Raw genomic sequence first — 26,921 nt, forward strand, 5'->3', positions numbered from 1 at the left:
AGAGAAGACATATGAATAGCTAACAAGCACATGAAAATGTACTCAGCATCATTAGTCATTAGGGAAATGCAAATGTAACATATGATGAATTACACTCCCAGTAGAATAGCTATAATAAAAAAGAAAATATCAATTGTTGATAAGGATGTGGAGAAACTGAAACCCTCATACATTATCACAGGTTGAAATGTAAAATACTGATACCTGCTACAACATCAATGAACTCCAAAAGCATTATAGTTTAGTGAAAGAGGCCAGACTCAAAAGACTACATAAGATACCATTTATGTAAGAAATCCAGAAAAGGTAAGTTTTTGGAAAGAGAAAGCAAATTAGTGGTGGCCTGCAGCTGAGAATAGGTATTAGGGTAGGCTGAAAATGGGCTTGAGGACATTTTTTGGTAGTTGAAATGTTCTAAACTGGATAGAAGTGATGTGCAGAATGTTATGAATGAACGAAAAATCATTGAATTATACAAGTACAATGGGTGGATTTTACAGTATGCAAATTATGAGCTAGTTTAAAAAGCTATTTTTTCAAAAAAAGAAAGATGAGCAGTGGCCACAGGCTTTGTGGGAAGGTTGATGGGCTGGGATTGCATGGACCTGAAGGTGAATACCAGAGCCTTGACTGGCGTCTGTGGGGCCACCTTGAGCAAGTGATTCATCTTTCTGAGCCTTAGCTTCCACCTCTGGAGGGAATAGTATCTATTTTGCAGCTTGTTCTTAGGGCTTGATGACTTAATGTATGTACGCAGTAGGCACCCAATACATGATGCTTTCCTGGCTGACATCTGACATTCTGTGGGGTTGAGTCCCCTGGGAGCCAGACGCTGTTCCTCCTGCCTGGAACCCTATCCCCACTCCTCCTCCTTCTCAGGCTAACTCAGCTTCTACCCACTCTTCAGGATTCAGCTCAGATCTCTCCTTGAGAAACCCTTTCCTGACAGCCACCCCTTTCTCCTTCCACCCGGCCCAGATTAGGCTCTGTGAACTCCCATCATACCCTGTGCTCACCTCTCAACATGCTGGCTCACAAAATATTGGATTCATTTCCTCCCAGCCTGTGAAATCTTTGTTGGAATAATCTGTATGTAATTCATGATTCTCTCCTTTGTGCTGGCACACAGCAGATGTACAAACATTCAGCAAATGAACAAATGAGTACATTACATTCCTTTGAGGGATGCTGTCTTCACGGACATCCCTCCTAAGGGCCATCCCTCTGTCTGTATGAAGTGGCTCCCAAGCTTGAGGTACTTGCTGGGAGGCAGGGGCTGAGCTAGAGGAGGGAGGGGCTGCAGCATCCAGCCCTCCCTCTGCCTGGACCCTTGTGTATGTTGAAGAGCAACAGTGGTCACCCCTGTGCCAAATGCCACTGAGTGTCACACCTGATCTGCAGTATCTCATTTAGCCCTCACAACAGTCACACCAAGGCAGGTAGTATTATTACTTTTCCTGTGTTAGAGCTGTGGACCCAGGCTCAGAGAGGTTCAGTAACTTGCCCGTAGTCACACAGCTAGTAGGGGACAGAGCTGGGATTCACACCCAAGTCTACCTGACATCATAACCGTGTTCCTAACCCAGAGTCCCCTGGCCAGTCATCTCTTTTTTGGTAACAGATCCTGGACTAAAGGGGTAGTGAGCAAATATTCAGATATAAAGGCTTTTTAAAATTCTTTAAATGCTTCCTCTAGTCTTCAGCAATGACATTATTTATCAAGAAGGGCAACATCGACCTCCTTTCTTAGGTAAATTTTATTTAAGTTCCTTGATACAGAGAGATTTTAATTTTTGGCTTCAACCAATAAATAAGCCCCGCAGTGTTTCATTTTAAAGCTGGGCCTCTGAACACATTTTCTGTGGGATCTGCTGAGCTGGGGGTGGGAGGGTATATTAGTACCAGAGATCAGCCCCACACGGGAGCATGAAAAGGCCCCCCCACCCCGGGTTGTAGATGGTCCTGAGTTCTGAGTGGGACAGAGGATGCTGGGCACACTGTGAGGGATGCTCTGGGGGCAAAGTTCTGCACAAATGTGTGCCTTTTCTTCTCAACTCCCAGCTGGGAAAAGAGCTAAAAAGAAATGCCTTTGTTGTTTTAAAATGTTCCTGATTTGGAAACAATAGGAGCAATGACATTAATGGATAGCCTGCCCTGGGCGCTGACAATTTGCAAGGCATTGTCCTGAGACTTTCGTTGTTGAGTCACATCACCACCCAGTGATGCAGGAACCCTGGGTTTCAACCGACCGACCGTGACTGCGAGCCGGAACTGGAGCATTTTGAAATACTCCCCCCCACCCACCCCGCCGCGAGCTTCACCCCCTCCCCAGGTTCGTCTTGCCTTTTCTCCCCCCTGGGCTGTGTTAACTGTCTTGCACGGGGGTGGAGGTGGGAGAGGTCACATATGCCACGTCCCCAGGCCCAGGTTTTCTGCCTGCCTTCGTCCAGTGCACTCGGGGGGCTTTCTCAGTGCTTGCGCCCAAGTGAATGCTTTTGAGTCACATCAATAGCTCCAGTTTCTTGTCCTAAAATTTCGTTAAGGGCCGTGTTGAACCATCACCTACAGTATCTCCCCCTCCTCCACTCGAATTGTAAACTCCACGAGGCAGGCTCAGTTCCTTGCTGCAGCCCCAGCTTCAGCGTTGTGTTTGGTCTACAGAATGTGCTCAATTTGCCTCAAGGCCTGCATGTGGAATTCACTGGGCAAGTGACTGGGCAGGTGGAGAAGCAGCACCCACCTAGAAAAGCCGGATGTTCCAATGTCTTGAGTGGTCATGCTTCTATGATGCCCTTTAAAACACTCCAACACAGACGTAAGGGAGGTGGCAATTGTTTTCATGTACATTCCAGGGATAGTTAGTTTGTTAACAACTCAGTTAAAACAACTGAGGAATCCCGTTACTAACAGACACTGCGGGGGACCTAGCCTTCAGAAGAGGCGGCTGCCATGCTCTGGCTGATAGCACCAACACCAGGCTGACCTAGAAAACCGGATCAAAAGCCATGTTAATAGTGGCAGGGCAAGAATAAAGAAGCAGACGTAGAGAACGGACTTGAGGACACGAGGAGCGGGGGAAGCTGGGATGAAGTGAGAGAGTAGCATTGACATATACACACTACCAAATGTAAAACAGATGGCTAGTGGGAAGCTGCCGCAGAGCACAGGGAGATCAACTCGATAATTGGTGATGACCTAGAGGGATGGGATAGGGAGGGTGGGAGGGAGGCTCAAGAGGGAGGGGATATGGGGATATATGTATAAATACAGCTGATCCAGTTTGTTATACAGCAGAAGTTGTACATTGTAAAGCTATTATACTCCAATAAAGATCTGAAGGAAAAAAAATAAGGCTAATGGATGGTGTGTAAAAAAGTGATTTTCCAATGATGAAATGACTGGTGTGGGAGATGTATGGATTGGCTAGAAGTGCTGTTTCTTTCTCTTTTTTTAAATCTTTATTTTATTTTTTTTTGGCTGTGCCTTACTGGCACACAGGGTCTTAGTTCCTCCCACTAAGGATTGAAACTGTGCTCCCTGCAGTGGAAGCATGGAGCCTTTCATGGACCACTAATGAAGTCCCCATTTCTTTCTGTGTAAAGAACTTGGAAAAGAAAATGTGACGCCCCCTGGCACATCTGAGGTGGTGTGGGACACTGGTGCCCCCAGAATCTGAAAAAAAAAGGAGTCAGAACAGCCTGCCTGGCAGAGGAGGGTGGGGGAGGGGGAGGAGGGAGGAATGTGGAGTGGTCTCTGCCTGACACCTGTGGCCACTGCACCCTCTGTGGCTCTGATTCTGAAGAATCAGAGTAAGGGAGCCAGGCCATTGGCATTCCCAACCAGCAGGGAGGAGGCTGAATGCAAGGGGTGTGTGTACGTGTGTGACAGCATCAGAGCCAGGAAGGCAGCAGCCATGACTATGGAAAATCATTGCACAGACTCCTCACAACCCACACCTAACCCTTCATTTTCCTGTTTGAGAAACTGCCCTGCCCCCCACCCCGACAAGCCCAGACCCCTTTCCTTGGACAATAACACCCTACACAGTCTGACTCCCTATACCTCTCTGACCTGGGTTCTGCATCCTAGCTGCAAGGGAGTCCTGCTGTCCCTCCAACACACCTGCTCCCTCTGGACTCAGCCTTTGTGCTCAGAGAAACACCCCCTCGCCGTCTTGTTTCCTTCAAATCATCTTATCCTGTGCCTTCACAGCACTGACCATTAACTGCAACAATCACATTTATTTATAGGTTTGGTTTTACAGTTGTGGTGGTGGCTGTCTGTTGCCCCCGCATAGGCTCAATTGGCCGGAGACCTTGTCTGTCTGGTTGACTCCTAGCATATAGTAGGTGATCAATAAGTTTGTGTTGAATGAATGGATGAATGAATTCTTGCAGCCCCTGAAATGTCACATATTAACAACCCACCACTGCAAGTTAGCTGATAAGCCATCTTTAGATGAAGACCCTGGAGGTGTATGGGAACACTGTTGCTGGCTAAATTCGCATTTTGGGTTTATTGAATTTATAACTGTAATTCTGCAATAAAGGTGACTGACCTATATGTCACCCTTTCCAGGGGCTCTGAGGACTGGAAATACACCAACCCAGAATTGTTCCCTGAAGCTACCACCCGGGAGGACTTGTGGGAGAGAAAGAAACTGGGGGTTAACAGGGTTTGGTTTGAGATGGGGGTCTCTGCTGCCTTTGATGACTGGGTTGAGTGCAGCTGTGCTGGGTTGGGTGGAACCTCAGAGCAGAAGGCAGCAGGCTCTTCCGTCACATCAGGGGCATCAGGCAGTGTGGATAATCACCTTCTGTGCATGTCAGTGCATCTTCAGATGACAGGCCTTTTCCCATCTAGAGCTTAGCGGGGTTTTCAGCTTTCCCGAGGAAGACCGTCGTCCTTTGTGGCTTTGCTTGTAAGCAGCAGCATGAAGGACCTACTGAAGGAGATGGTGGAGTAAGAGAAGCCATCCTTTGACTGGACTGTGAGCTTGGTGGCGGTGGCTGCTTTGGGCTGGGTCCCCTCCTCACTGACGTCTAACACAGCCCTGTGAGCCACCTGCCAAGGGAAAAGCAAACATCAGCAGGTCCCATGCAGACACCTTTATTTACTGACTTTCGGTGTTTCTCCTAGCAACGGGGCACCCCCCTTGAGAGGCTCCAAGGTGATACCTGGCATTAGGTTTGCTCAACTAACTGCAGCTGTTGTGGTTACTGGTCCGTCGGCTGTTAAACACGGAGTTCAATGGTTACAAATACAGACCGGAAAGACCTGGTTTGAGTCCCAGTTCTGCCACTTGTTGTTGTAAAAGTTATGTGGGTGCCATGTGCTTCTCTTTTCAAATCTATAAAAGGGTGATCATAACTGCATCTCTCCCACAAGTTTATCCAGTGAGTTAAAGACCGTACAAAGCAAGTGCCCATGAACTTGCTAGCAGTCCTAACTGCTACAACGATTGCGTGGGAGACCTGGGTTAGGAGTCACGAAATAGTGGATCCCTGCTTGGTCTTCTAGAGAAGAGATTAATGTACTGCTCAGCTGCAGGGGGCTGGAGAACTCCCGACAATGATAATCAGTGCTTTTCTTTTTCTTTTTTTTTAAATCTTTTTTAAAATTTGAATTGTAATCATTGTGTTTCATATGTGCAGAAAAGCATATCATGGGAAAGGTCCATCAGGGTCATCGTCTTCCAGCGGGACCTCTCTGCATTCTTTCCATGAACACCAGTAACAAAGATCCCCTTCTGTGGCCCAGGACCACTTCTGACCACTATAATCTCTTACCAAAATAAAATCTTGGGTCAGGAAGCAGAAACTGATATGTAGACGGGGCTGGGCAGGTAACCCCCATGAGATGAGGAGATGTCTTGTAAGAGCAGGGGGCACGTGGGGAACCCAGAAGGCATGCTTGGGCTGACTGTTTGGGCTCAGTGTTGCTGCGTGGGAACTGGGCTTGATGACTTGTTTCAAGAGAATCAGAATCTAAATCTTTAGGTCCAATATTTTACATTTTAGAAGTCAGCTCTTTTCCTCCCTCCATCCCTCCCTCTCCTGCCATCCTTCCCTACTCCCTCCCTCCCTTCCTTCTCTCTTTCTTTCTTTCGGCTGCAGACCAAACACAACTCATGGCCTATGAACAGCTCACACCAAGGTCATAGGCCATAGCCAACTCACAGTCTATGACCTTGGTGTGAGCACCTAGGCTTCAGGGAGGTGAGGTTGAACACCAGGGGGGACTGCTCACCTGCAGCAGGTTTGGGGCAGCAGCACTGCTTGCTGAGGAGAGGTCTAGTTCTCAGAGCCCTGTGGTTGGACCTAGGAACATTTATTTGAAGAGGGATAAAAGATACCTGTGTATCAGTGGTATGATGGCCATAAAGCCACGGCCTTGGCAGCCATGAGATCCAGCCCTACTTCTGTTACAGAGAAGTCACTTGGCCTCTTGGGGCCTCTTGTTCCTAATCAATAAGAGGATGGTGCTCCCTGAGCCAGTCTCTACAGGCCCTTCTGACTCAAGCTTTCATGCAAATATGCTAATCAACCAACTCACTTTGGAAACTTGCAAGAAGTCTTTCCTTGCGATTGCAGAAAAATCAGCGTTTTTGCCTAAGGCATTCTGGATGCCCATCTTTGGGAGGATGGTTTCCAGGTCATAGGAGGCAGAAATGGAAAATTTTGGAATGAACACCTCTAACCACCTGTGGGAAAGAAGAAAGGACAAGGTGTGATCACAAGCCCATGGTGACCATTCTAGGTGGCATTTCCGGAGACTCTGCTCTTCCTCCAGGTGCTGGTTGCTGCTGGAGGGATCAGCACATCCCAGACGGCCAACTCAGGTTGCTCTGGGAGTAAGCCTCCTGGATGAGCAAGTCCAGCTTTGAAGATACAGAAGATGAAAAATGGGCCCCCTAATGAAGTAGGGGGCAGAGCTGAGAAGGGGGCCCAGCAAAGGAGACCATGGCAGAGGCCAATGGGAGGCTCTAGGCAGCGATGGAAGTGTGTCTACCACCTGGCCCAGAGTGTGCCGCCCACTTGCTAATCCCTGAGAGCAGCAAAGTCTAATAGAACATTCTGCAAAGTTGGAAATATTCTCTATCTGTGCTGTTTAATATGGTAGCCACTAGCCAGCCCCATGTGGTTATTAAGCAACTTAAATGCAGATGGTGCCAAGAAGTAAATTTTTAAATAACAACATCTATTAACAGCAGCATAGCCCTAGAGTTTGGCCCACTTTTCTCTTCCTCTGCGATGGTTCTTCTGAATCAAGTGTGGATAGCTCACATTTACTGAGCATTTACTATGTGCCAGGCATTGTCCCAGGCACATTCATCAACATTATCTCCATTTTAAAGATGGTAAATCTCAGTTTTAGTGCTTTTCCCAAGGCCATGAACTTAGTGAGTCACAGAAATGAAAGCACAAAAGTGTTGGATGAACACTTAAATTCCTCATTCGGGGACTTCTTGTGACATCTAGCACAAGGGACAGCTCTATCTTCCCTGTTACTATCTCCTGCACTGGTTTGGCCATCTCTGTCTTCTCTCTGCTCTGTCTGCTGCTCTTTAGAGACCCCCACCTCTACCCTCAGTCTCCGTGTTGCCTCCTCTTCCTCTATCCAGGCCTGGCTGCAGTCTGAGAAAAGAAGAAACCTCTGAAACATCCTACTGTATCTCTTGATCCACAGTTTGCATCTTTGTGAGTGCTGTTTCCTTTACCAAGATGCCCTTTGCAAGCCCCTATGTCCTTTCCATACCTCATGTCCTATCCATACTTGTGGCTCAAATGTGCCACCTCCTTGAAGCCTGTCCTCAATCCCAGCTGAAAGTGATCTTTCTTTGCTCAGAAGCACCTTGGAACTCTGCCCACCCACTGACCTTTGTCTTTCTTGAATTACAATTATCCCTAAACTACATTTTCACTCCTCCTAGGCTGTGAGCACCTGGGAATGATTCTAACAATGCCAAGAAAACATGGCTAAGAGATTGTGCATAAGACTTTGACGTGACTTTTTATCTTGAGGTTAACATCCTTTTCATACTCCCCATAATAACTACAGAACTACCAATAACATTACGATTAACTAACATTTATTGAACACTTACTATCTCCCAGGCATTCTTCTAAGCACTTTACAAATAGTAACTTATTCTATTCTTTCAACAACCTATAAGTTTGATAATATTATTATCCTCATTTTATAGGTGAGTAGCAATGTTTTTTAGTGTGTGTGTTTACGGGATAATTCTATGGAATTCAATATCGGATTGGCTGATCGAGTGAGCTCTATCAGCACAGAATACCTATGGTAACATCATACTTTTGCAGTGACCTATTAGCTACATGACCTTGGGCAACTTGCTTCCCCTTTTGGAGTCTCTATTTCCTTTTCTGTGAATGGAGGTGATAACACTTCTCATCTGTCAGGTGATTGTGAAGTTCAAGTGAAAGCATGTCTGCACAGCCTCAGGTTCACTCTCCAGCATGTAGCTGGTGCTCTATTTGCAGGAGTGATTATTCAACAGCTGTTATCGTGACCTTTGCCTCATCCTTGGATGTACACTGTCACCTGATTCAGGCCACAGCAAATTGACATAGATACCCACCTCTTCTGGAGTAAGCGGCTCCACTTCCTCAGCATCCTGGCTGACAAGGCCTGTTCCAGCTGCCTCATCTTGCCCTTGCCAGGGGGGACAAAGAAGACCATGGTGTCTCCACTGTAATCCATCTGCAGCACAGAGCTGTTCAGCTCTGGATCCACCTCAAAAGCAAACTGTTCCACCTGGTGCATCATTAAAACGTGCACAGGGGTCCTTTTGCCCACCAGGAATGGAAAGCTTTAACTTTTATACGCGGGGTTAAAGGGCTTCTCCCACTTGGCTAGCACGAAGAGAGAAGAGAGGTCTTTATGTCAAAGTACAATTAGTGAGGTGAAGACAGCAAGAATGGTGAAGTGAGGGCCTCTGAAAACTCTTTCTTCCATGGAAACAATGAGAAAACTGCCTGCAATGGTCAGAATTAACTTTTTTAGAACTCTGGAAGTTAACCAAATGCTTTCAGAAAATTGAGGAACAATTTATTAAAGAAAAACAGCTAAATCTTGGTAAGATCAGTGAGCTTTATGGTATTTTAGCTTGCCCTAGTTCCATTTCCCACTCCCCAGCTCTTTTGTAGCCTGTGAAAACAATGGCCTGAGTTTGCAGTGAGATATAGCAGCCTGGCAGTCACTGAAGGGAAAAAATAGGGCTGGAACCCTAGAACAAAGTTGAGGACTGACACTAGCCAACTTCAAGACTTACTATAAAGCTACAATAATCAAGACAGTGTGTTATTGATAAAAGAACAGACAAATAGATCAATGGGACAGAATAGGGAGCCCCCAAATTGACCCACATACATACAGTCAACTGATCTTTGACAAAGGAGCAAAGGTAATACAATGCAGCAAAAAGTCTTTTTAACAAACAGTGTTGGAATAACAGACATCAATATGCAAAAGAAAAAAAAAAAGAATCTAGACACAAAAAATTAACTCAAAAAGAATCACAGACCCAAATGTAAAATATGAAACTATAAAACACCTAGAAGATAACACAGAAGAAAAGCTAGATGATCTTGGTATGGCAATAACTTTTTAGATACAACACCAAAAACATAATACATGAAACAAATAATTGATAAGTTGGACTTCATTAAAATTAAAAACTTCTGCTCCATGAAACACAATGACAGGTAAATGAGAAGACAAGCCAGACTGGGAGAAAATATTTGCAAAAGATACATCTGATGAAGGACTGTTATCCAAAATATAAAAAGATCTCCTGAAACTTAACAATAGGAACACAAATAACTGGACTTAAAAAATAGGCCAAAGGCCTTGGCAGATACTGCATCAAAGAAGATACACAGATGGCAAAAAAACATCTGAAAAGATGCTTCACATCATATGTCATTGTGGGAATGCAAATTAAAACAACAGTGAGATACCACTGCAAACCTATTCAAATGACCAAAATTGGAAACACCAACAACTCCAAATGCTAGCTAGGATGTGAAGGAACAGAAACTGTCATACATTGCTGGTAGAAATGTAAAATGATACAGTCACTTTGGGACACAGTTTGGTGGGTTCTTTCAAATACAATTGTTCTCTTGCTATATGACCCCACAATCATGTTCCTTGGTATTTACTCAAAGAAATAAAAAACTATGTCTACACGAAAACCTGCACATATTTTTTTATTTTATTTTATTTTTTTATTTTTTGGGGGGTACACCAGGTTCAATCACCTGTTTTTATACACATATCCCCGTATTCCCTCCCTTCCTTGACTCCCCCCCCTCGAGTCCCCCCCACCCTCCCTGCCCCAGTCCTCTAAGGCATCTTCCATCCTCGAGTTGGACTCCCTTTGTTATACAACAACTTCCCACTGACTATTTTACAGTTGGTAGTATATATATGTCTGTGCTACTCTCTCGCTTCGTCTCAGTTTCCCCTTCACCCCCCGCCCCCTCCCATACCTCAAGTTCTCCAGTCCATTCTCTGTATCAGCATCCTTGTTCTTGTCACTGAGTTCATCAGTACCATTTTTAGATTCCGTATATGTGAGTTAGCATACAATATTTGTCCTTCTCTTTCTGACTGACTTCACTCTGTATGACAGATTGTAGTTCTATCCACCTCATTACATATAGCTCCATCTCATTCCTTTTTATAGCTGAGTAATATTCCATTGTATATATATGCCACATCTTCTGTATCCATTCATTTGTTGATGGGCATTTCGGTTGCTTCCATGTCCTGGCTATTGTAAATAGAACCTGCACATATTTTTTATAGCATTTACTCATAATTGCCAAAATTTGGAAACAACCAAGTCACCCTTCAATAGGCGAATGGATTAAAAAACTATGGTACAAGCAGGCAATGGAATATTATTCAGAGATAAAAATAAATGGGCTATCAAGTTATGAAAAGACAAATAGGAAATATAAATGCATATTACTAAGTGAAAGAAGCCAATCTGAAAAGGCTACATACAGTATGATTCCAATAATGTAACATTCTGGAAAAGGCAAAACTTTGGAGACAGTGATGGGGGAGGTGGTGGGGGAGGTGAATAGGCAGATCACAGAGGTTTTTAGGGCAGTGAAGTACTCTGTATGATATCGTAAGATGACTACATATTATTATACATCTATTCAAATCCACAGAATGTAAAATACTAAGAGTAAATATAGACTATGAACTTTGGGTGCTATGGTGTGTCCATGTAGGTTCATCAGCTGTAACAAATGTACTTCTCTGGTGGGGGATGTTGCTAACGGAGGAGGCTATGCATGTGTGGGGGGAGGCGGGATACAGGAAATCTCTGCACTTTCACTTCAATTTTGCTATGAAACTAAAACTGCTCTGAAAAAATAAAGTCAACTTAAAAAAGCTATCAATAAAAACTTTTCCTGAGGAAGTCCAAAGACTTTATTTTTTTTTAACTCTTATCGGATCTTTAATAATAGACATTTTTAAGTGTTTTGCCATTTACAGAGTTATTGTTTTACCTAGATGCTTTTACAAAAATGTTCCTGAAGGGGTATATCATCTTCAAGGAGATTCATGGAAAGGAATTTTGACAAATACACGTTTCTAATAACCTTAAGACCATAAACCTGAACTGGGTAAGAATTTACAGAACTCTAAGGAAAAAATAGATTCATAAAACTGCTAACAAAAGATCAAGATCAACAAGAATTAATAATATGGGACTGAATGAGTCGATAAGGATGATTATGATTTTTGTGACTTTGTTTTATTGCTGGTTCTTTAATGTTTTGCTTTTCCCACATTTAAGGAACTTTTTTCTCTTAAGCGTCTATGACTTACAGTAATTTAGTAAAATATATCTTTGTGAACAAAGCTAAAACAGATCCCTCCAGAATTCAGAAACATTTAGTTTCTTATTTTCTTGACAATATAGTTATTTGCATAAGTCCAATAAAAATCTGTTCTCCTTGTAACAGGACACGACTGGAAACACTGGTTATATTACCAAAGCTTTGACGGGAATGTCATATTTGAGAGATGTGCAGAGACTCAGATATGATCCGACAGCTTTAAGGAGCTAAGGCTGACTTTAAGGAGCCAATAAAGCCCTTTGGGAAAACTGGCCTGGAACCTTGCTTACAAGATTACCAGCAATCTTACCAGGTGAGTAAGGAAGGTCACTTCCTGGCAGGGGCAGGAATTTCAGGATATTTGGGGGACCTCCATAAAACAGGATTCACTCAAATCTACAGGTATCGCCAGGTGAATCCGATGGTGTTGACCTAAAACAAAACAGCCAGTTATTTTACCAGCAAAATGGGTATATATGGGAACAGCAAAGAATTGCAATTTGGGACATACAACCTATGGCAAATCACAAGCAAATCCAAAGAGCAAAGGAGAGAACCATTCTTTTACAGAGGAGAAGGGGGAGCTGGGAGGGGCTGTTATAAACAAAGCATCCATTGGAGGAAACTGGGAATTTGAAGTGTAGTGGCTTTTCATTGGCTGAGTTGTGGCAGTCTCTCATTGGCTGGGCTGTTGCAGGGCAAGGAGAAATTCTTCCTTCCTCCTGCTGGGTAGTAAGTAGCAAACTTCTTCTGTTGGAGATGCAAAAGTATTTCCTGTTGGGTCTTCTGGTGTTGGAGGGTTGCCTGCAGAGGTGGGGGGCAGCTGTGGCTCACCACAGGGACAGGGACACTGGCGGCAGGGGCTCCAGCAAGTGCTCATTGGCATGAGCCCTCCCAGAGTCCCAGACAAAGACTTTAAATCAGCTATTTCAAACATGTTCAAACAGCTAAAGGAAACATATTTAAATAAAGGAAAGTATGAGAATGATGTCTCACCCAATAAAGAGCATAAATGATGAGATACGTTTTTAAAAAGAAACAAGTAGAAATCCTGGAATTGAAAAGAACACTAACTGAAATGAAAAAAAAATTCTCTAGAGAAGCTGAATAACAGATTAGAGCTGGCAGAAGGAAAAAAAATAACTGGTGAACCAGAAGACAGTGCCATTGAGATTATATAGTCAGAGGAACAAAGAGAAAAAAGAATGAAGCCAAGTGAATAGAGCTCAGAGACTGTGACAGTTCGTAAGGCATACCAATACGGACATAATGGGATCCCAGAAATAGAAGAGAGAGAAAAAAGGGGGAAAGATTATGTGAAGACATAATGTCCAAACATTTCTGAAATTTGATGAAAAGCATTTGTGTACAACATTCAAAACTCTCAACAATATCCAAATAGTATAAACTCCAAGAGATCCATAACCTAGACACATCATAATCAAACTTTCAAATGTGAAGCCAAAGAGAGAATGTTGAAAGCAGCAAGAGAAAAGTGATGCATCATGTACAAGTTATCCTCAATAATATTCACAGCTGATTTCTCATTGGAAATCACAGAGGCCAGAAGGTAGTTGGATGGCATATTCCAAGTACCAAAAGAAAAAAAAAACTGTCAACCAGGAGAATTCTATATTTGGCAAAGCTCTCCTTCAAAAGTTAAGAAGAGGACTTCCCTGGTGGCACAGTGGTTAAGAATCCACCTGCTAATGCAGGGGACATGGGTTCGAGCCCTGGTCCGGGAAGATTCCACATGCTGCGGAGCAACTAAGCCTGTGTGCCACAACTATTAAGCCTGTGTACCGCAACTATTAAGCCTGTGTACCACAACTACTGAAGCCCACATGCCTAGAGCCCATGCTCTGCAAGAAGAGAAGTCACAGCAATGAGAAGCCCACGCACCACAACAAAGAGTAGCCCCCTCGTCTCAACTAGAGAAAGCCCCAGAGCAGCAACGAAGACCTAGTGCAGCCAAAAACAAAGAAAAAGAAAAATAAAATAAAAATAAATAAATAATAAATCTTCAAAAAAAATAGTTAAGGATATTGGAAATTAGGATATTTTCCAATAAACAAAAAGAGATTTTATCACTAGCAGACTTGCCCTATAAGAAATACTAAAGGGAGGCCTTCAGGAAATGATGCTATACAGTAACTGGAACCCACATAAACAAATAAAGAACAGCAGTAAAGGAAATTACATAGTTAAATATAGAAGAGAGTATAAAGCATTTTTGTTTGCATTTTTCTCTATCTTATTTAAAAGACACCTGTATAGAGCAATAATGATACATCTATGTCAACAACTACACAACTTATGAAGATATAATTTGCAACAACAACAGCATAAAGGGAATGAGAAGGAATGAAACTATTTAGGAGAAAATTTTTCTATACATTAATCCAAACAAGACTGTTATAAATTAAGATACTAATTGTAACCCTTATGGTAGCCACTAAGAAAGTAATTAGATAAAATATTGAAATAAATGATAAGGGAATTAAAATGACACACTAGAAAATATTTCTTTAAAGCAAAAGATGGCAGTAATGGTGAAACTGAGGAACAAAAAGACATAAGTGTATACATATAAAAGAAATAGCAAAATGGCAGACATAAGTCACACCTCATATTTAATGTAAATAGATTCAACTCTCTAATTAAAAGGAGAGATTGGCAGGATGGATTCAAAAAATACATGATCCAATTATATGCTGTCTACAGAGCAGACAATAAGCACATGAAAAGATGCTCAACATCATTAGCTATTAGGGAAATGAGTATCAAAACTACAATTATATACCTCCTCATACTCATTAGGCTATAATAAAAAAGATAGTTGACAAATGTTGGTGAGAATTTGGAGAAATTGGAACCCTAAAGTGTTGATAATAGAAATTTAAAATGAAAACAAACAAAACCCCCCCAAAACAAACAAAAAAATGGTGCAGCTTTTGGAGAAAACTGTTTTCAGTTCCTCAAAACTTTAAAATTACCCTATTATCTAGCCATTTCACTTCTAAGAATATCCAAGAAAATTAAAAAATATATCTCCACAAAAAAGCTTATTCACTAATGTTAATAGCAAAATTACTTATAATGGCCAAAAAGTGGCAACAGCCCAAATTTCCAGAAAGTGTGTATGGATACACAAAAAAAGTGGCATTTTCATCCAATTATATATTGTTCAGCCATAAAAATAATGAGGTACTCATACATGCTCTATGACAAGAACAGACATTGAAAACATTGAAGAAGCTTATTTGACTAGGAAAAAAAGAGGAATAGAACATTAAAATCAAAATCAACCTCTCAGAGCCTTGCCTTTAAAGAAAATGTGGCTCACCAGGACCATGGCTGTCAGAGGTTCAAGATCTCGGATTGGGTTCACAACCTTGCCTTTGATCTCCTTCTCCACATAGCTGTTGATCCTCTCCTGGGCAGTGGAGGTGCTGGAGAAATCTGTAGACAAAACTTCCAAATCATATAGCTTCTTAACGTTGTCCAGGAAACTTTTCTGCAGCTGTATCTCCTTTTTGATGAAAAAGACCCTCCCCATCTTCAAGTCCAAGTCCTTGCTGGAGACATTGAGGGACTGGACCAGATGCTGGAAGCCCCGGCGGATGGCAGACTCTGGCGTTTGTGTGAGGTTGAACCCCAGGCTCCGGAGGATCTGGGTCTTGGTGGCTGAGTGGGTCCCAAGGGAGAGCATGACCAGGGAAGCAGAGACACTCATGGGGGAGAAGAAGATGTTTGGACTCAGAGGCTTCAGTACCAGCCTCCGGTACAGATGGAAGGCAAAGCTGGTATTACTGGAAACCACCTGGGAGGTGGGAATGATTTTTGTGGTAGAAGGGTGGGCAGATCCTCTGCTGGGGGCACATTGGAACACAGAGGCTAACGACTAAGAAAACTTGATACAAGGAAGATGCCATTTTGGAATGAAATAAATCTGCAAGAGAGAAAAGAACCATTGAGGGGAGGCAAGCTGAGGGTCCAACCCCTGAATCGTGACCTTGCAACACCCCACATTATCAGCAATAGGATGGGGACAAGCAGGACCGTTCACAGAGAGTAAGAGCCTGTAATCTCATTGGATCTTCACAACACCCTCCTAGTGTAGATGCGATTGTTGTTCTTGTTCTACAGATGAGTAAACAGACCCCAGAGAGGTGGTGTAACTAACTCCAGGTCACACAGCTAGTCTGTGTTCTGCCTAGGATTCTAAATCAGGTCTCAGATCCCATGATCCCAAATCCAAATCCCGGATCCTACGCTCTTTGCTTTTTCTGCTTCACAAACTTATTTTTTAAGAAGTGAGACAGTGAATCCAGATTGCAAAGTCCCAATCTTAGCTGCCAGAAGTGATCTCTTACCCTTTAGAGCTCCCTCCAAATATCCTTTGTCCCTTTTGTGTAGTGCTAATCATTTTCGTTTCTTTTTTTCTAAAGATTTATTTATTTATTTATTTATTTATTTATTTAATTTTTGGCTACATTGGGTCTTCGTTGCTCTACAGGCAGATTCTCAACCACTGCGCTACCAGGGAAGTCCGAGCTAATCATTTTCTCACCATGGCTGCCTCTCTCTGGTGAGAGGCATTTGCTGGTGTGTTGATATCCCTCAAAAAGTGGAAACCCAGAGCAGGAGGCTGCCTGCAGCTGCGGTTCTCCAGATTCCTGCTCCCCCCACAAGCCTCATCCCTTAGGACAGGCACTGGGAGGATTTTAGACTAAGTGACCCAACAGCAGTTGGAAACTCCAGTAGTTTTGGAGTAAGTCAGGGTTGGGCTTGTATCAACTCTGACATTCACGATGGGCACGTTTTTAACCCCTCTGGACTTCAGTTTTCTTTTCCTGCTCTGTGACGTAGGGCCAATTATCTGTACCCTGTAGAGCTGTTCAGAGGACTGAGAGCAATAGGGTCCTTTCCTGTGTTGGGGCAGTCCTCACGTGATAGCCACGTTCCCAACAACCTCTTTGTTGAAACTAAATTTATGTAAATTGGATAACATTTTATCATACCAAATATGACTAAAATTAGAGGAAACTATATGAGGAAACTTTTTGCTGAATGAGTAATTCCTTTAGGAAACTGCAAATTTCTCTCCATTTCCATTTATCTGATTTAGCAGTTTTTTGATTTGTAGCTTTGTGTCTGATTAGAGTTGAGTTTTCTCTCTAAGCTATGCTCACATAGATCCACCCACCTCCTGGACTCTTCATCCACAAGTCCCAAGCTGACTCGCTGAGCTATCCCCTACCCTGGCCCCAGTGGACATAGATCAGAGCTGCTTCTCCTTCATGGCTCTGGTGATATTGCGTTCTTCACTTGGGAGCGGGGCGGAGGGACAGGCTTGCTGCTGGATGTTTGTGACTGTGAGAAGGGATGAGGTTGAAGGCCAAGAGTGTCAGCTGGGCCCAAAGGGAAGGAAGTTGCTGCCAGGTACTGGGATGAGGCACCAGGGAGCACCGGGCCATCCTACCAGGGATCTGACCCCCATTCTGGGGAGGTCTTGGTGGGGTGGGGCTCTCCAGGGCACCCGTTAACACCCTGTGCCTCCCTGAGGGCCCACGTGCCCATCAGCAGACACGGCCTTGCTGGAGGACTTCGGACTCCATGCCCCCAATCCTGCCAAGTGGGGATCTTGGCTGAGTAGGGGCACCCCTTGAACTGGTAGCCTCTCAGTGGTGTCGGCTGATACGTGTCCCTCCCCATCAATGGCATGCCTCCAGGTGACCTCAGGCAAGTTGCTGCTTCTCTCTGGGCCTCTGGGAGGAGTTCTTAAAGGGCTCCTTCCTGGACAGTCTGGGCTCCACGTCCATGGGCCTCAAGATCAGGTCCTTGTGTTCTTGGAAAATCTCTGCAAAAAAGCTCATTCCATTGGCTTTTAAAATCCAATCTCCTGGGACTTCCCTTGTGGTCCAGTGGTTAAGACTCGGCACTTCCACTACAGGGGGCTCGGGTTCGATCCCTGGTCAGGGAACTAAGATTCCACATGCCTCGCAGCGCGGCTGGAAAAAAAAAATCCCATCTCCTTCCCCGCTTGGCCTCTCTCCTCCCAAACTCCTGTCCACCCGAGGCCGCGCCTGCTCTCTCCCAGCCCCACAAACACCCTTATCTCTCTGTGGTGACACAACTGTGGCCTGGGGGTATGTGTGCATCCTGCCAGGAGCTTCGCCTGATGGAGTGACAGGGACGCTCCGTCCTCCCTGTGCTCACCCCCTCTGGGCTCCTCCCACCCAGCCCCTACTGCCTTCATCTCACCCTCCACAGGCTCCCAGCTGCTCCATCTCTCACTGTCTCCCAGCCCTGGTCACTAACCACACTGCAGACAGCCTTAGCTTCCTCCAGAGGCAAATCTCGGGTGTCACCCACCTGCGTGGATTCCTCCATGGCTCCCCACTGTCCTGGGGAGGGATGCCCAACTCCTGGCATTCAAGGTCCTTCTCCATTGGGCCCCAACTTACCTGTTCCCTCCCCTCCCCCCCCAGCTTTATCCTGCAACACACAGCTGGTCCTGTTTCCCAGAAAAGGTTGCATTTTCCTCAGTCCACCCACCCTCCCCTGTCTTCATTTGCCTCCTTATCCAGCTTGGCTGTTAAAGAGCTTCATTTCATTCCCAATTCTATGCTCCCCGGGGCTGCTGTGTCTGTGACATGTACTTCTGGCGAGGCCCCAAACCTGGAATGACCCACCTCTCTGCTCCTTCTCTGCCAAGTGCTGCAGGGAAGGTGGATCAGCAAGGCAGGCTGGCCCACTATGAATTCACAACCACCCACCCTTATTTGCCTGGCAACATAGCTCTCATCAACCCACTCTCCCATGGACTATGGGGAATCTCTCAAACTTTTCCTTTTCCTTGAGATGAACTCCTCACTGTGCCACACACATATGTGCACACGCGTGTGTGTGCATGCACACACACACACGCGTGCACCAGAAAACTTTGCCTCCTACCTCACATAAAAGAGAGACCCTCAGAAAAGGGACTGCCTTCACCTCCCCCGTTAGACATACCCCTGCTTTCCCCAGCACCCCCCTCCCCCACTGCTTCTAAGGTCAATGTCCCTCCCCAGACTCCAGAAACAATGCTTTATCCCCATCTCAAGACCCTTACACCCCATCTTTTCTGGATTTAAACACTACTTCTCAACTGGATCCTTGCCACTGGCAGTTTTTAAAAAATTAATTAATTTTTTTTTTTACTGAAGTGTAGTTGATTTACTACGTCGTTAGTTTCAGGTGTACGGCAAAGTGATTCAGTTATATATATGTATATATCTGTTCTTTTTCAGATTCTTTTCCCTTATAGGCTGTTATAAGATATTGAGTAGAGTTCCCTGTGCTTTACAGTAGGTTCTTGTTGGTTACCTGTTTTATATATAGCAGTGTGTACATGTTAATCCCAAACTCTTAATTTATCCCTCCCCCGCCCTTTTCCTCTTTGGTAACAATAAGTTTGTTTTTAAATACGTTCAGATCTTGTCCATTAAGACAAACCACCACTAACAGCAACACATTCCTTTCTAGGTATTGCCCCATCTTCATCCTCCCTATCACGAACCAAATCCGCCAGAGCTATGTATTCACGGCCTCACCTCCCACTCACTCCCTGGCCCACTTCAGCCTGGCTTCTGGGTCCACAGAACCAGGACGAGCCCATGAGCGTACCCAAGTTCTCATCTTACCTGACTTTCCAGACTAAGCAGTAGTAAACAGAAAACTGGACAAAATATATGAAACAATTGAGACACTAAAAAAGTATGAAACAATTCAGACATTGGACAACAGGCAGAGAAGGGAAACAAATGAAGCAAGATCTATAATTTTTCAATTTTCTGCCTACAGGCACTCCCTGTATACAGGGAGGTGAACCCAAGGAAAACATGGCAGGTTTGCTTAGAAGACAGGCATCAGAGTTAGAGAACGCTGAGAAAGCTACAATTCGTGCAGCAAAAATACACATTAGCTTAAATCCAAAGCTAAGTGCTCAGCTCTGCACGCACAAAGTGAAACTCCACACGGTTGGTCAAAAACAAGAACAAAAACAAACAAAACCCCTGCTGTTAAGATGTAAGCAGAGCAATTTCCAGGATTCACATAGACAGATATAAGGAGATATTTAGGTTATGACCAGCCAGAGTGAAGAGACCTCTTGAACATTGTGGTATTCAGTAGACACCCTGGAAGTTCTGCATCTTGACATTAGGCTGAATTAAGTTTGGTTTAAATCTGCTCTAGGCACCCTAACAAAACATGAAAATATGCATTGACAGAATAAAGCAGTTTTGTAGGTAATTTAGTTCACTGTCAAAACCAATGTCAACATACCACAGAAGAAGACAACAAAACCCAGATCAAAAAATTGTAATGCCACAATGTCTGGCATCCAATCAAAAACTGTTAAATATTCTAAGATATTGGAAAATGTGACCCACTTCCAGAAGAAAAATTAGTCAATAGAAACAGAGATATGACTGAAGTTATGGAAATAACAGACAAGGACTTTAAAAAACTATTTAAATATGCTTAAATAATATTCTCCTGATGAAGTGGCAATCTTTTCAAGATCTTTTAAAGATATTTTAAGGCCACAATTTCACAAAGACATTTCGAATCTAACTTTAACATTATAAAATTTTTTCTTATTTATTTTTAATTAAAAAAACACCTCCCTCTGTGTATGCATCATGCTTCAAACCCATTAATAAGCAATGGCAGTGTGACACCAGAGAAGGGCAAGAACATGGAGAAATGCCAAGTGGGTGCTGCTGCACAAGCTCCTCTGAAAGCGCCAGTGGAGCAGGAGCACAGGACTTTCTGGCACCACAATATCTAAGCACAGGGGAGCAGCAGTCCCCTGGAGGAAGCTGAAATTCACAATGATTATCTCAAAATGAATCAAGGGCCTAAATGTGAAAATATAAAACTATAAAACTTCTAGAAGAAAACATAAGGAGAAGATCTTTATGATCTTGGGTTAGGCAAAGATTCCTTAGACATGACACCAAAAGCACAACCATAAAAGCAAAATCAATAAATTGGACTTCATCAAAATTTAAAACTTCTACTCTTTGAAGGACCGTCGTAGATGCCTCCCTACCAGTTATGTCGGGCTCCTTGCGGTCCTTTCTGGTGTCCGAGGTCGTCTGCTGGTGTTCAGTTGGTTCTCTGTGGGAATTATTGTGTCTTTTGGTGCATTCCCAATGCATCTGTGGAGAGGGATGGATTCCACGTCCCTCTACTTCGCTGCCATCTTTATTCCTCTATGAAGGACGCTATTAGGGGAATGAAAAGACAAACCAGAGACAGGAAGAAAATATTTCCAAGTCATATAATTGATTAAAACACTTATAACCAGAATATGTGAAGAACTCTTAAAATTCAGTATTGGGGGAAAAAGCCCTCAATTTAAAAATAGGCAATAGATTCGAAGATACATTTCACCAAAGACATACAGGTGGCAAATAGCACATGAAAAGATGCTCAAGATCATCAGTCGTTAGAGAAATGCAAATTACAACCACAATGAGATACCACTACCACTAAAATTAAAAGACTGATCATACTAAGTGTTGATGAGAATGTGGAGTAACCAGAACTCTCACACTGCTGGCAGGAATGTAAAATAGTACAACCACTTGGGAAAACAGTCTAAATATATGTCTTTATGTGATTCAGCCATTACATTCTCAAGCCATTGGAAAGCATGTGTCCACACAAAGACTTGTACACAAATGTTTACAGTAGCTTTATTTGTAAACAAATACTAGAAACAACCCAAAGGTCCATCATCAAATGATGATAAACAAACTATGGTATATCCATTCAATGGAATACTGTACAACTCAGAAATAAAAAGGAATGAACTATTAATAAACGCAGCAACACAGATGAATCTCAAAATAATTATATTGACTGAAAGAAGCCAAACAGAAAAAGAGTACACTGCATGATTCTACTCCTACAAGACTCTAAAAAATCAAACCCTAAGCACAAAAAGCAGATTAGTGATTGCCTGGGAACTGGGGATTGAGCTGGGGAAAGGCAGAATGGGACAGGAGGAAACTTTTGGGAGTGATGGCTATGTTCATTATCTTGATTGCAGCAATGGCTGCACAGGTGTATATCTATGTTTAAACTTATTAAAATGTATATTTTAAACATATACAATTTATTGTATGTCAAAAAATATGCTTAAACAATAAAACATTGATATAATGTGAGAAAAGTCAAATGCATGAAAAAGAATCAAATTGACCTTTTAGAGATGAAAAATTCAGTATCCGAAATGAAAAATTCACTGACTAGGCATGTGAGAAAATTTAAATTGTAGAAGAGGTCAGTAACCTTGAAAATAGAGCAATAGGAGCTATCCAAACTGAAGCGAGCAAACTGGGTGAAAAAAACAACAGAGTCCCAGTGACCTGTAGGGCAAAATCAAGTGGCCTAACATATGTGTGACTGTAGTGGGTGGGGGAGGACAGAAGAATCTTTGAAGAAATAATGGCCAGAAATATTTGTGTAATTTACCTTATATAAATTCTACCTAAGAAAAAAGAGACTAAATACACTAAAATGAAAGGAATGCAGCTCTGCCATTTCTTTCCCTATGCTGTATGATCACACATGATTGCCAGTCTGTCTAGATAGCCTTCTCCCCTCTCCCCACCTGACAAACTCCTTTCCATCCTGCCAGCTCCAGTTCCAAATCACCCACTCACCAAGTATTCCTGGATCTCACAAAAGTCTGCCCCTCCTTTTACAAACACTTGGAGCATACCACAGCAATTTACCTTCCTACGTGTCTGTCTCCCTGGTTAGATAGTCTAGACCCTGTGTGGCTTCCTTCAGGGCAGGGACTCTGATCAGGGAATGATGGGGAGAAGAATATACAGATGACGGAGGAGGCAGTGGGAGGAAAGGTGGGAACCCCCAGGCTCTGCTGACTCACCAACATCTAGGGACTTTTATAAGAGCTACAGTTGGTGAATGGTGGAACATGGGTTGACAACCTGAAAGAATATGGGATTTTCCAGTCTTGGCTAATTGTCAGGAGAGAATGTAGTCTTGTTAAAATTCAGATTCCCAGGCCCTGCCTAGAACCACGGAGTCAGACTTTCCAGGGAAAGATGAGAAGGCTTGGGAGTGGAGAAAGCTGGATACTCCCTCTCCTGATGACTTCTGCCCTGGCCCCAGAGAGAAGCTCTCCAAGATCACTTCTGGCTCTGCGCTCCTCAGCTGTGGAGGTTTTGGACTTCCTGGAAAGCAAAGGCCTGTTTCTCCCCAAATCATGAGACAATTCTTGCTGGATCAACAATAAAGCAGGGGCAGACCCCTATCTATGGTCCCATCAAGACGGAGGCTTATCCCAAGCCTGTCCTCCAACAGGGAGCATCTCCTGCCATGTCCTGGCCGCCCTAGACTCTTCCTTTCTAGGCTATCAGATCTCTTGCCTGCCGCACGTATCTTTATGCTTTGGTCCCATTCCTAGTTTATGAAGATCTTCATATCACTTCATACACTTTTCTCTTCCTATGTATATATTGAATGTATTCTTGCTGTTAACTGTGGAGCAGATTGGGTGCCTCAAGGCTGATCTTGCAATGCCATCTTAACCAGAAGTGACCCTTCAGAGCCTCCCAACAAGGACCCAACATTACTCACTGTGGACCTGAGCACCTGTCTCAAGGGGAGGGGCTCCCCAGAGCTCCTGACACCCTCTTTTGCTGCAACATTGCTCATTTCTTAGCCTGCCTGGATGGCCACCTGACTTTCAGGCATTTGAGCCAAGCTGAGGGTGGAGATGGGGAAGGAGGGTAGATCTAGACAGATGCCCAAGCCCTGAGGAGTTTTTTTTTTTTTTTTTTCCTGACTGTTCATCTGTTTCTGGTTGGTTTTGGAAAGGAGGTCTCTATTTCAACGTTATGAAACACACAGACTTCCCACTCCGGAAGGGATCTTTCTCCTGGGGGGGCCTTTTCCCCAGCCTATTCCAGGAATCTGTGAGTCTTTTGTTCACATCATGCCAAGAAAAACAACAGCCAAAATGTTAGCTGTGCTGGAAGGACACGCAGCTTTCATGGAAGAATACACAGTACAATTCCCTCCCCAGCCTGGATGCCTTTAACAGGCATCACAAATATGGATGGATACCTACCAGGTGCAAAGTTGATTCACATGCATCACATCATGTAATCCCCCTCAAATACCCTGTGAGATAGACAGGACGACCCCCACTTCACAAAGAGGAAAAACTAAGGTTTGGGCCCCATTAAGCGCCTTGCCTAATGTCACAAACCAAATGCAAGACAGAGCTGGAGTTTGAACTTCAGCCTGTCTGACGCCAGGGCCTCCTGCCAACCTCTAGCCTCTTGAAGCCCCTGCCAAAGTCTTTAAAGTGAAAGGCCATTAAATGCAGCACAGTATCTTGGGTTTGAGCCTGGAACAGACAAAAGGTTATTAGTGAGAAAAACTGTTGAAATCCAAATAAAGTTCAGTTAATAGTCATGTACCAACATTAGTTCCTTGTGTCAGATGTCTCGTGGTTATGTAAGAGGCTAACACTGAAGACATCGGAGTCAGGGGATGTAGAAACCCTGTACTATATTCACAACTTTTCTGTAAATCTAAAATTGTTCAAAAATTTAAAATTTATTTTAAGAAAGAAGAATGGCCAATCAGGCACATAAGTCACGAACACAATTCAAATTTGGCCGGAGACACCAGGGCGGGGGGTGGTAACTTCCATGAGCTCAGAGATTAAACAACCTCAAGTGCTTTCTGCCCGTGGCATGGACACACGCAGTGACAACATTCTTCCTTTACCAGCTCTCCTTCCTGATCTCCTCAAGGACGAAATCTCTCCTTGGTGCCAGCATATCTTTACAGCCATTGGATGACTGCTAACTTTCCTTTTTAAAAAAGTAGAGCAGGTTTCAGGTTCAGAGGCTGCAGGAGACAATCTTGGTGGAATTTAATCCCAGGCTTGGTTTTGTTGTATATTTTTACAATTAATTTTTATTTGTGTCAAATTTTTTTTGGTTTTCTACATATGGTTGTGATATTAATTTTTCTGCTTAAACAATTTTTTTTTGTTTTTTTAAACTGCGACTCAATTTAAAGATCAGTCTGGAGTAAATAATGGAATGAAAGAGATGGGGATTTGGCCACAATCATAAAAGTGGTTCAGGAAAGAATGAAAGTTGGGAAATTAAGTGGAAATGGAAAGCACGTTTCACAAAGAGAAAGGATGCCTTGGCTTTGGACTCATTGTCACACCTGACCACTGACGTGGTGACCCAGGAAGGTGGGAAGCACTCTCCTGGCTGGGCCTGAGCCAGAGAAAGCCAGCCATGGGACCCTAAGCTCTCTCCTGGCTTTTCCACGGTACCCTGTCTGGCACAGACTCAAATGCTCCAAAACTATTTGTTGACCAAATGAATGCATGGAAGAATGAAAATGCAGATAAAACTTTGAAGTCAGTTCTGTCATTTCCAACGTGAGTGTCAAAGTATTGTCTGAGATAGAAGGGCCTTGGGGCACCCTCCAGGGCCACCCCATCATGCCACAAATGGGAAATGGAGGCCCGGGAAGAAGGAGGTGTTTGCCCGAGCCACACAGTGTGCGGGAAAAGCAGGGCCGGGAAGGAGGGTTTCTCACCTGTGATTATTCTCACCAGCACGCCAGCCTGTCACTTCTGGTGTGTGACCAGAAGAATGACCTCAGCCCAGGCAGACAGGAAACCAGCCTCCTGGCACCTTGCGTGTGCTTGAAAAGCCATCTGCTCGGAAGCTGCACAAAGGCTTTCTGCATTACTTGGAAGGTCAAGTTGGATCACATCCCAGGGGACTTTTTACCCTGGGATTGAGATGTTGAGCACTTTCATCCTTGGCTGAGGCTAACTGCTCTCCTCTCGTCAAGTACACCCATTCGTGGGCATCTCCTGGGCCAGAAGACTCCAGACATGCATCATGCACCAGAGACCACAGAAAACAGAATCTCAGCGATGCCATCTTCCCAAGGAGGTGGACCTGACCACCACCAGTCCCTCCAATCACCCTGACCTGCTCCGGGCAATGTTCTTACGTATTTATTACTCGTATTGCTTATTATCTGTCTCGGTCTCCCAGCTGAGAACTACCACAAGGGCAAGGAGTTTGATATAATTTGTTTTCTGATACATCTCAGCCCTGGGAACAGTCCCTGGCAGAGTGGACACTCAGCAAATGTTGGCTGGGTGGATGAATGGATGGATGGACACACGTTCCAGAGTCCCAGCTCGGTGGCTTTCTAACTGTGGGGATTTGGGCAAATTAAGTGATCTTCTTGAGCCTCAGTTTTTTCATCTGTAAGATGGAAAGGCCACACTAAATTGAAGGTTCAGGTGTCAGAGGTTTGGGGAAAGGCCCTATGCAGTGCCGGGCTCCTGAGAGGCATTTAGGCAGTGCTGGTTACATCAAAGTCAAAACATATTGATTAGATGATGAGGTCTGTCAGTCCACAAACATGTGGCCTGGTAAGGTTTCTTAGAAGAAGTAGGAGTCGGCCTTTTCTGGAAGGTTGAGTAACATGCTGAAAGAAACTGGTGGGAGGGGGAGAGTATGGGGAACAAGGGGAGCGTCCAGGTGGGGTGGGATGGCAGGAGCAGAGGCAGGGAGGTGGCGATGCAGAGGGTGTGTTCCGCTCCGCAGACCCACATGAAGAAGCAGGCATGGCTGAGCCCCACGGCAGGCCGGCCAGGCTAAGGCATGTGGCCTTCCCTCCCCGAAGACAGGAGAGCTCTGGAGGGGGCTGTCCACGTCCAGAATATGGATGATTGCTGGGCCAGTCTTTCTTTTCAGCAAACACGTACAGAGCATGTTCTCCATGACATGCACTGGCCTGGACCCTGGGGACACAAGGACATCTAGTCTGCAGCCACAGGGACACATAACACATGGGTTTATCTGGGTCAGCCTCCAGCTAAATGCCTGCTAAAGCTCCCCATAGTCCTCCAGTTAGAGAACAGCACCCTCCCTGCAG

General features: G+C 44.1%; 1 protein-coding gene across 1 annotated transcript; it reads right to left on the bottom strand.

Annotated features, from left to right (window-relative positions):
* Positions 1–4,859: 4,859 nt before the first annotated feature.
* SERPINA9 (serpin family A member 9) lies at positions 4,860–15,744 on the bottom strand. Its single transcript, XM_057732642.1, is given in 5 exon segments — positions 4,860–4,896; positions 4,898–5,064; positions 6,556–6,703; positions 8,609–8,882; positions 15,219–15,744. Coding segments are annotated over 5 exon segments (1,038 nt in total). The 5' UTR covers positions 15,631–15,744.
* Positions 15,745–26,921: the final 11,177 nt, after the last annotated feature.

This window comes from Hippopotamus amphibius, chromosome 4 (assembly GCF_030028045.1).
Source record: "Hippopotamus amphibius kiboko isolate mHipAmp2 chromosome 4, mHipAmp2.hap2, whole genome shotgun sequence".
Taxonomy (NCBI): Eukaryota; Metazoa; Chordata; class Mammalia; order Artiodactyla; family Hippopotamidae; genus Hippopotamus; species Hippopotamus amphibius.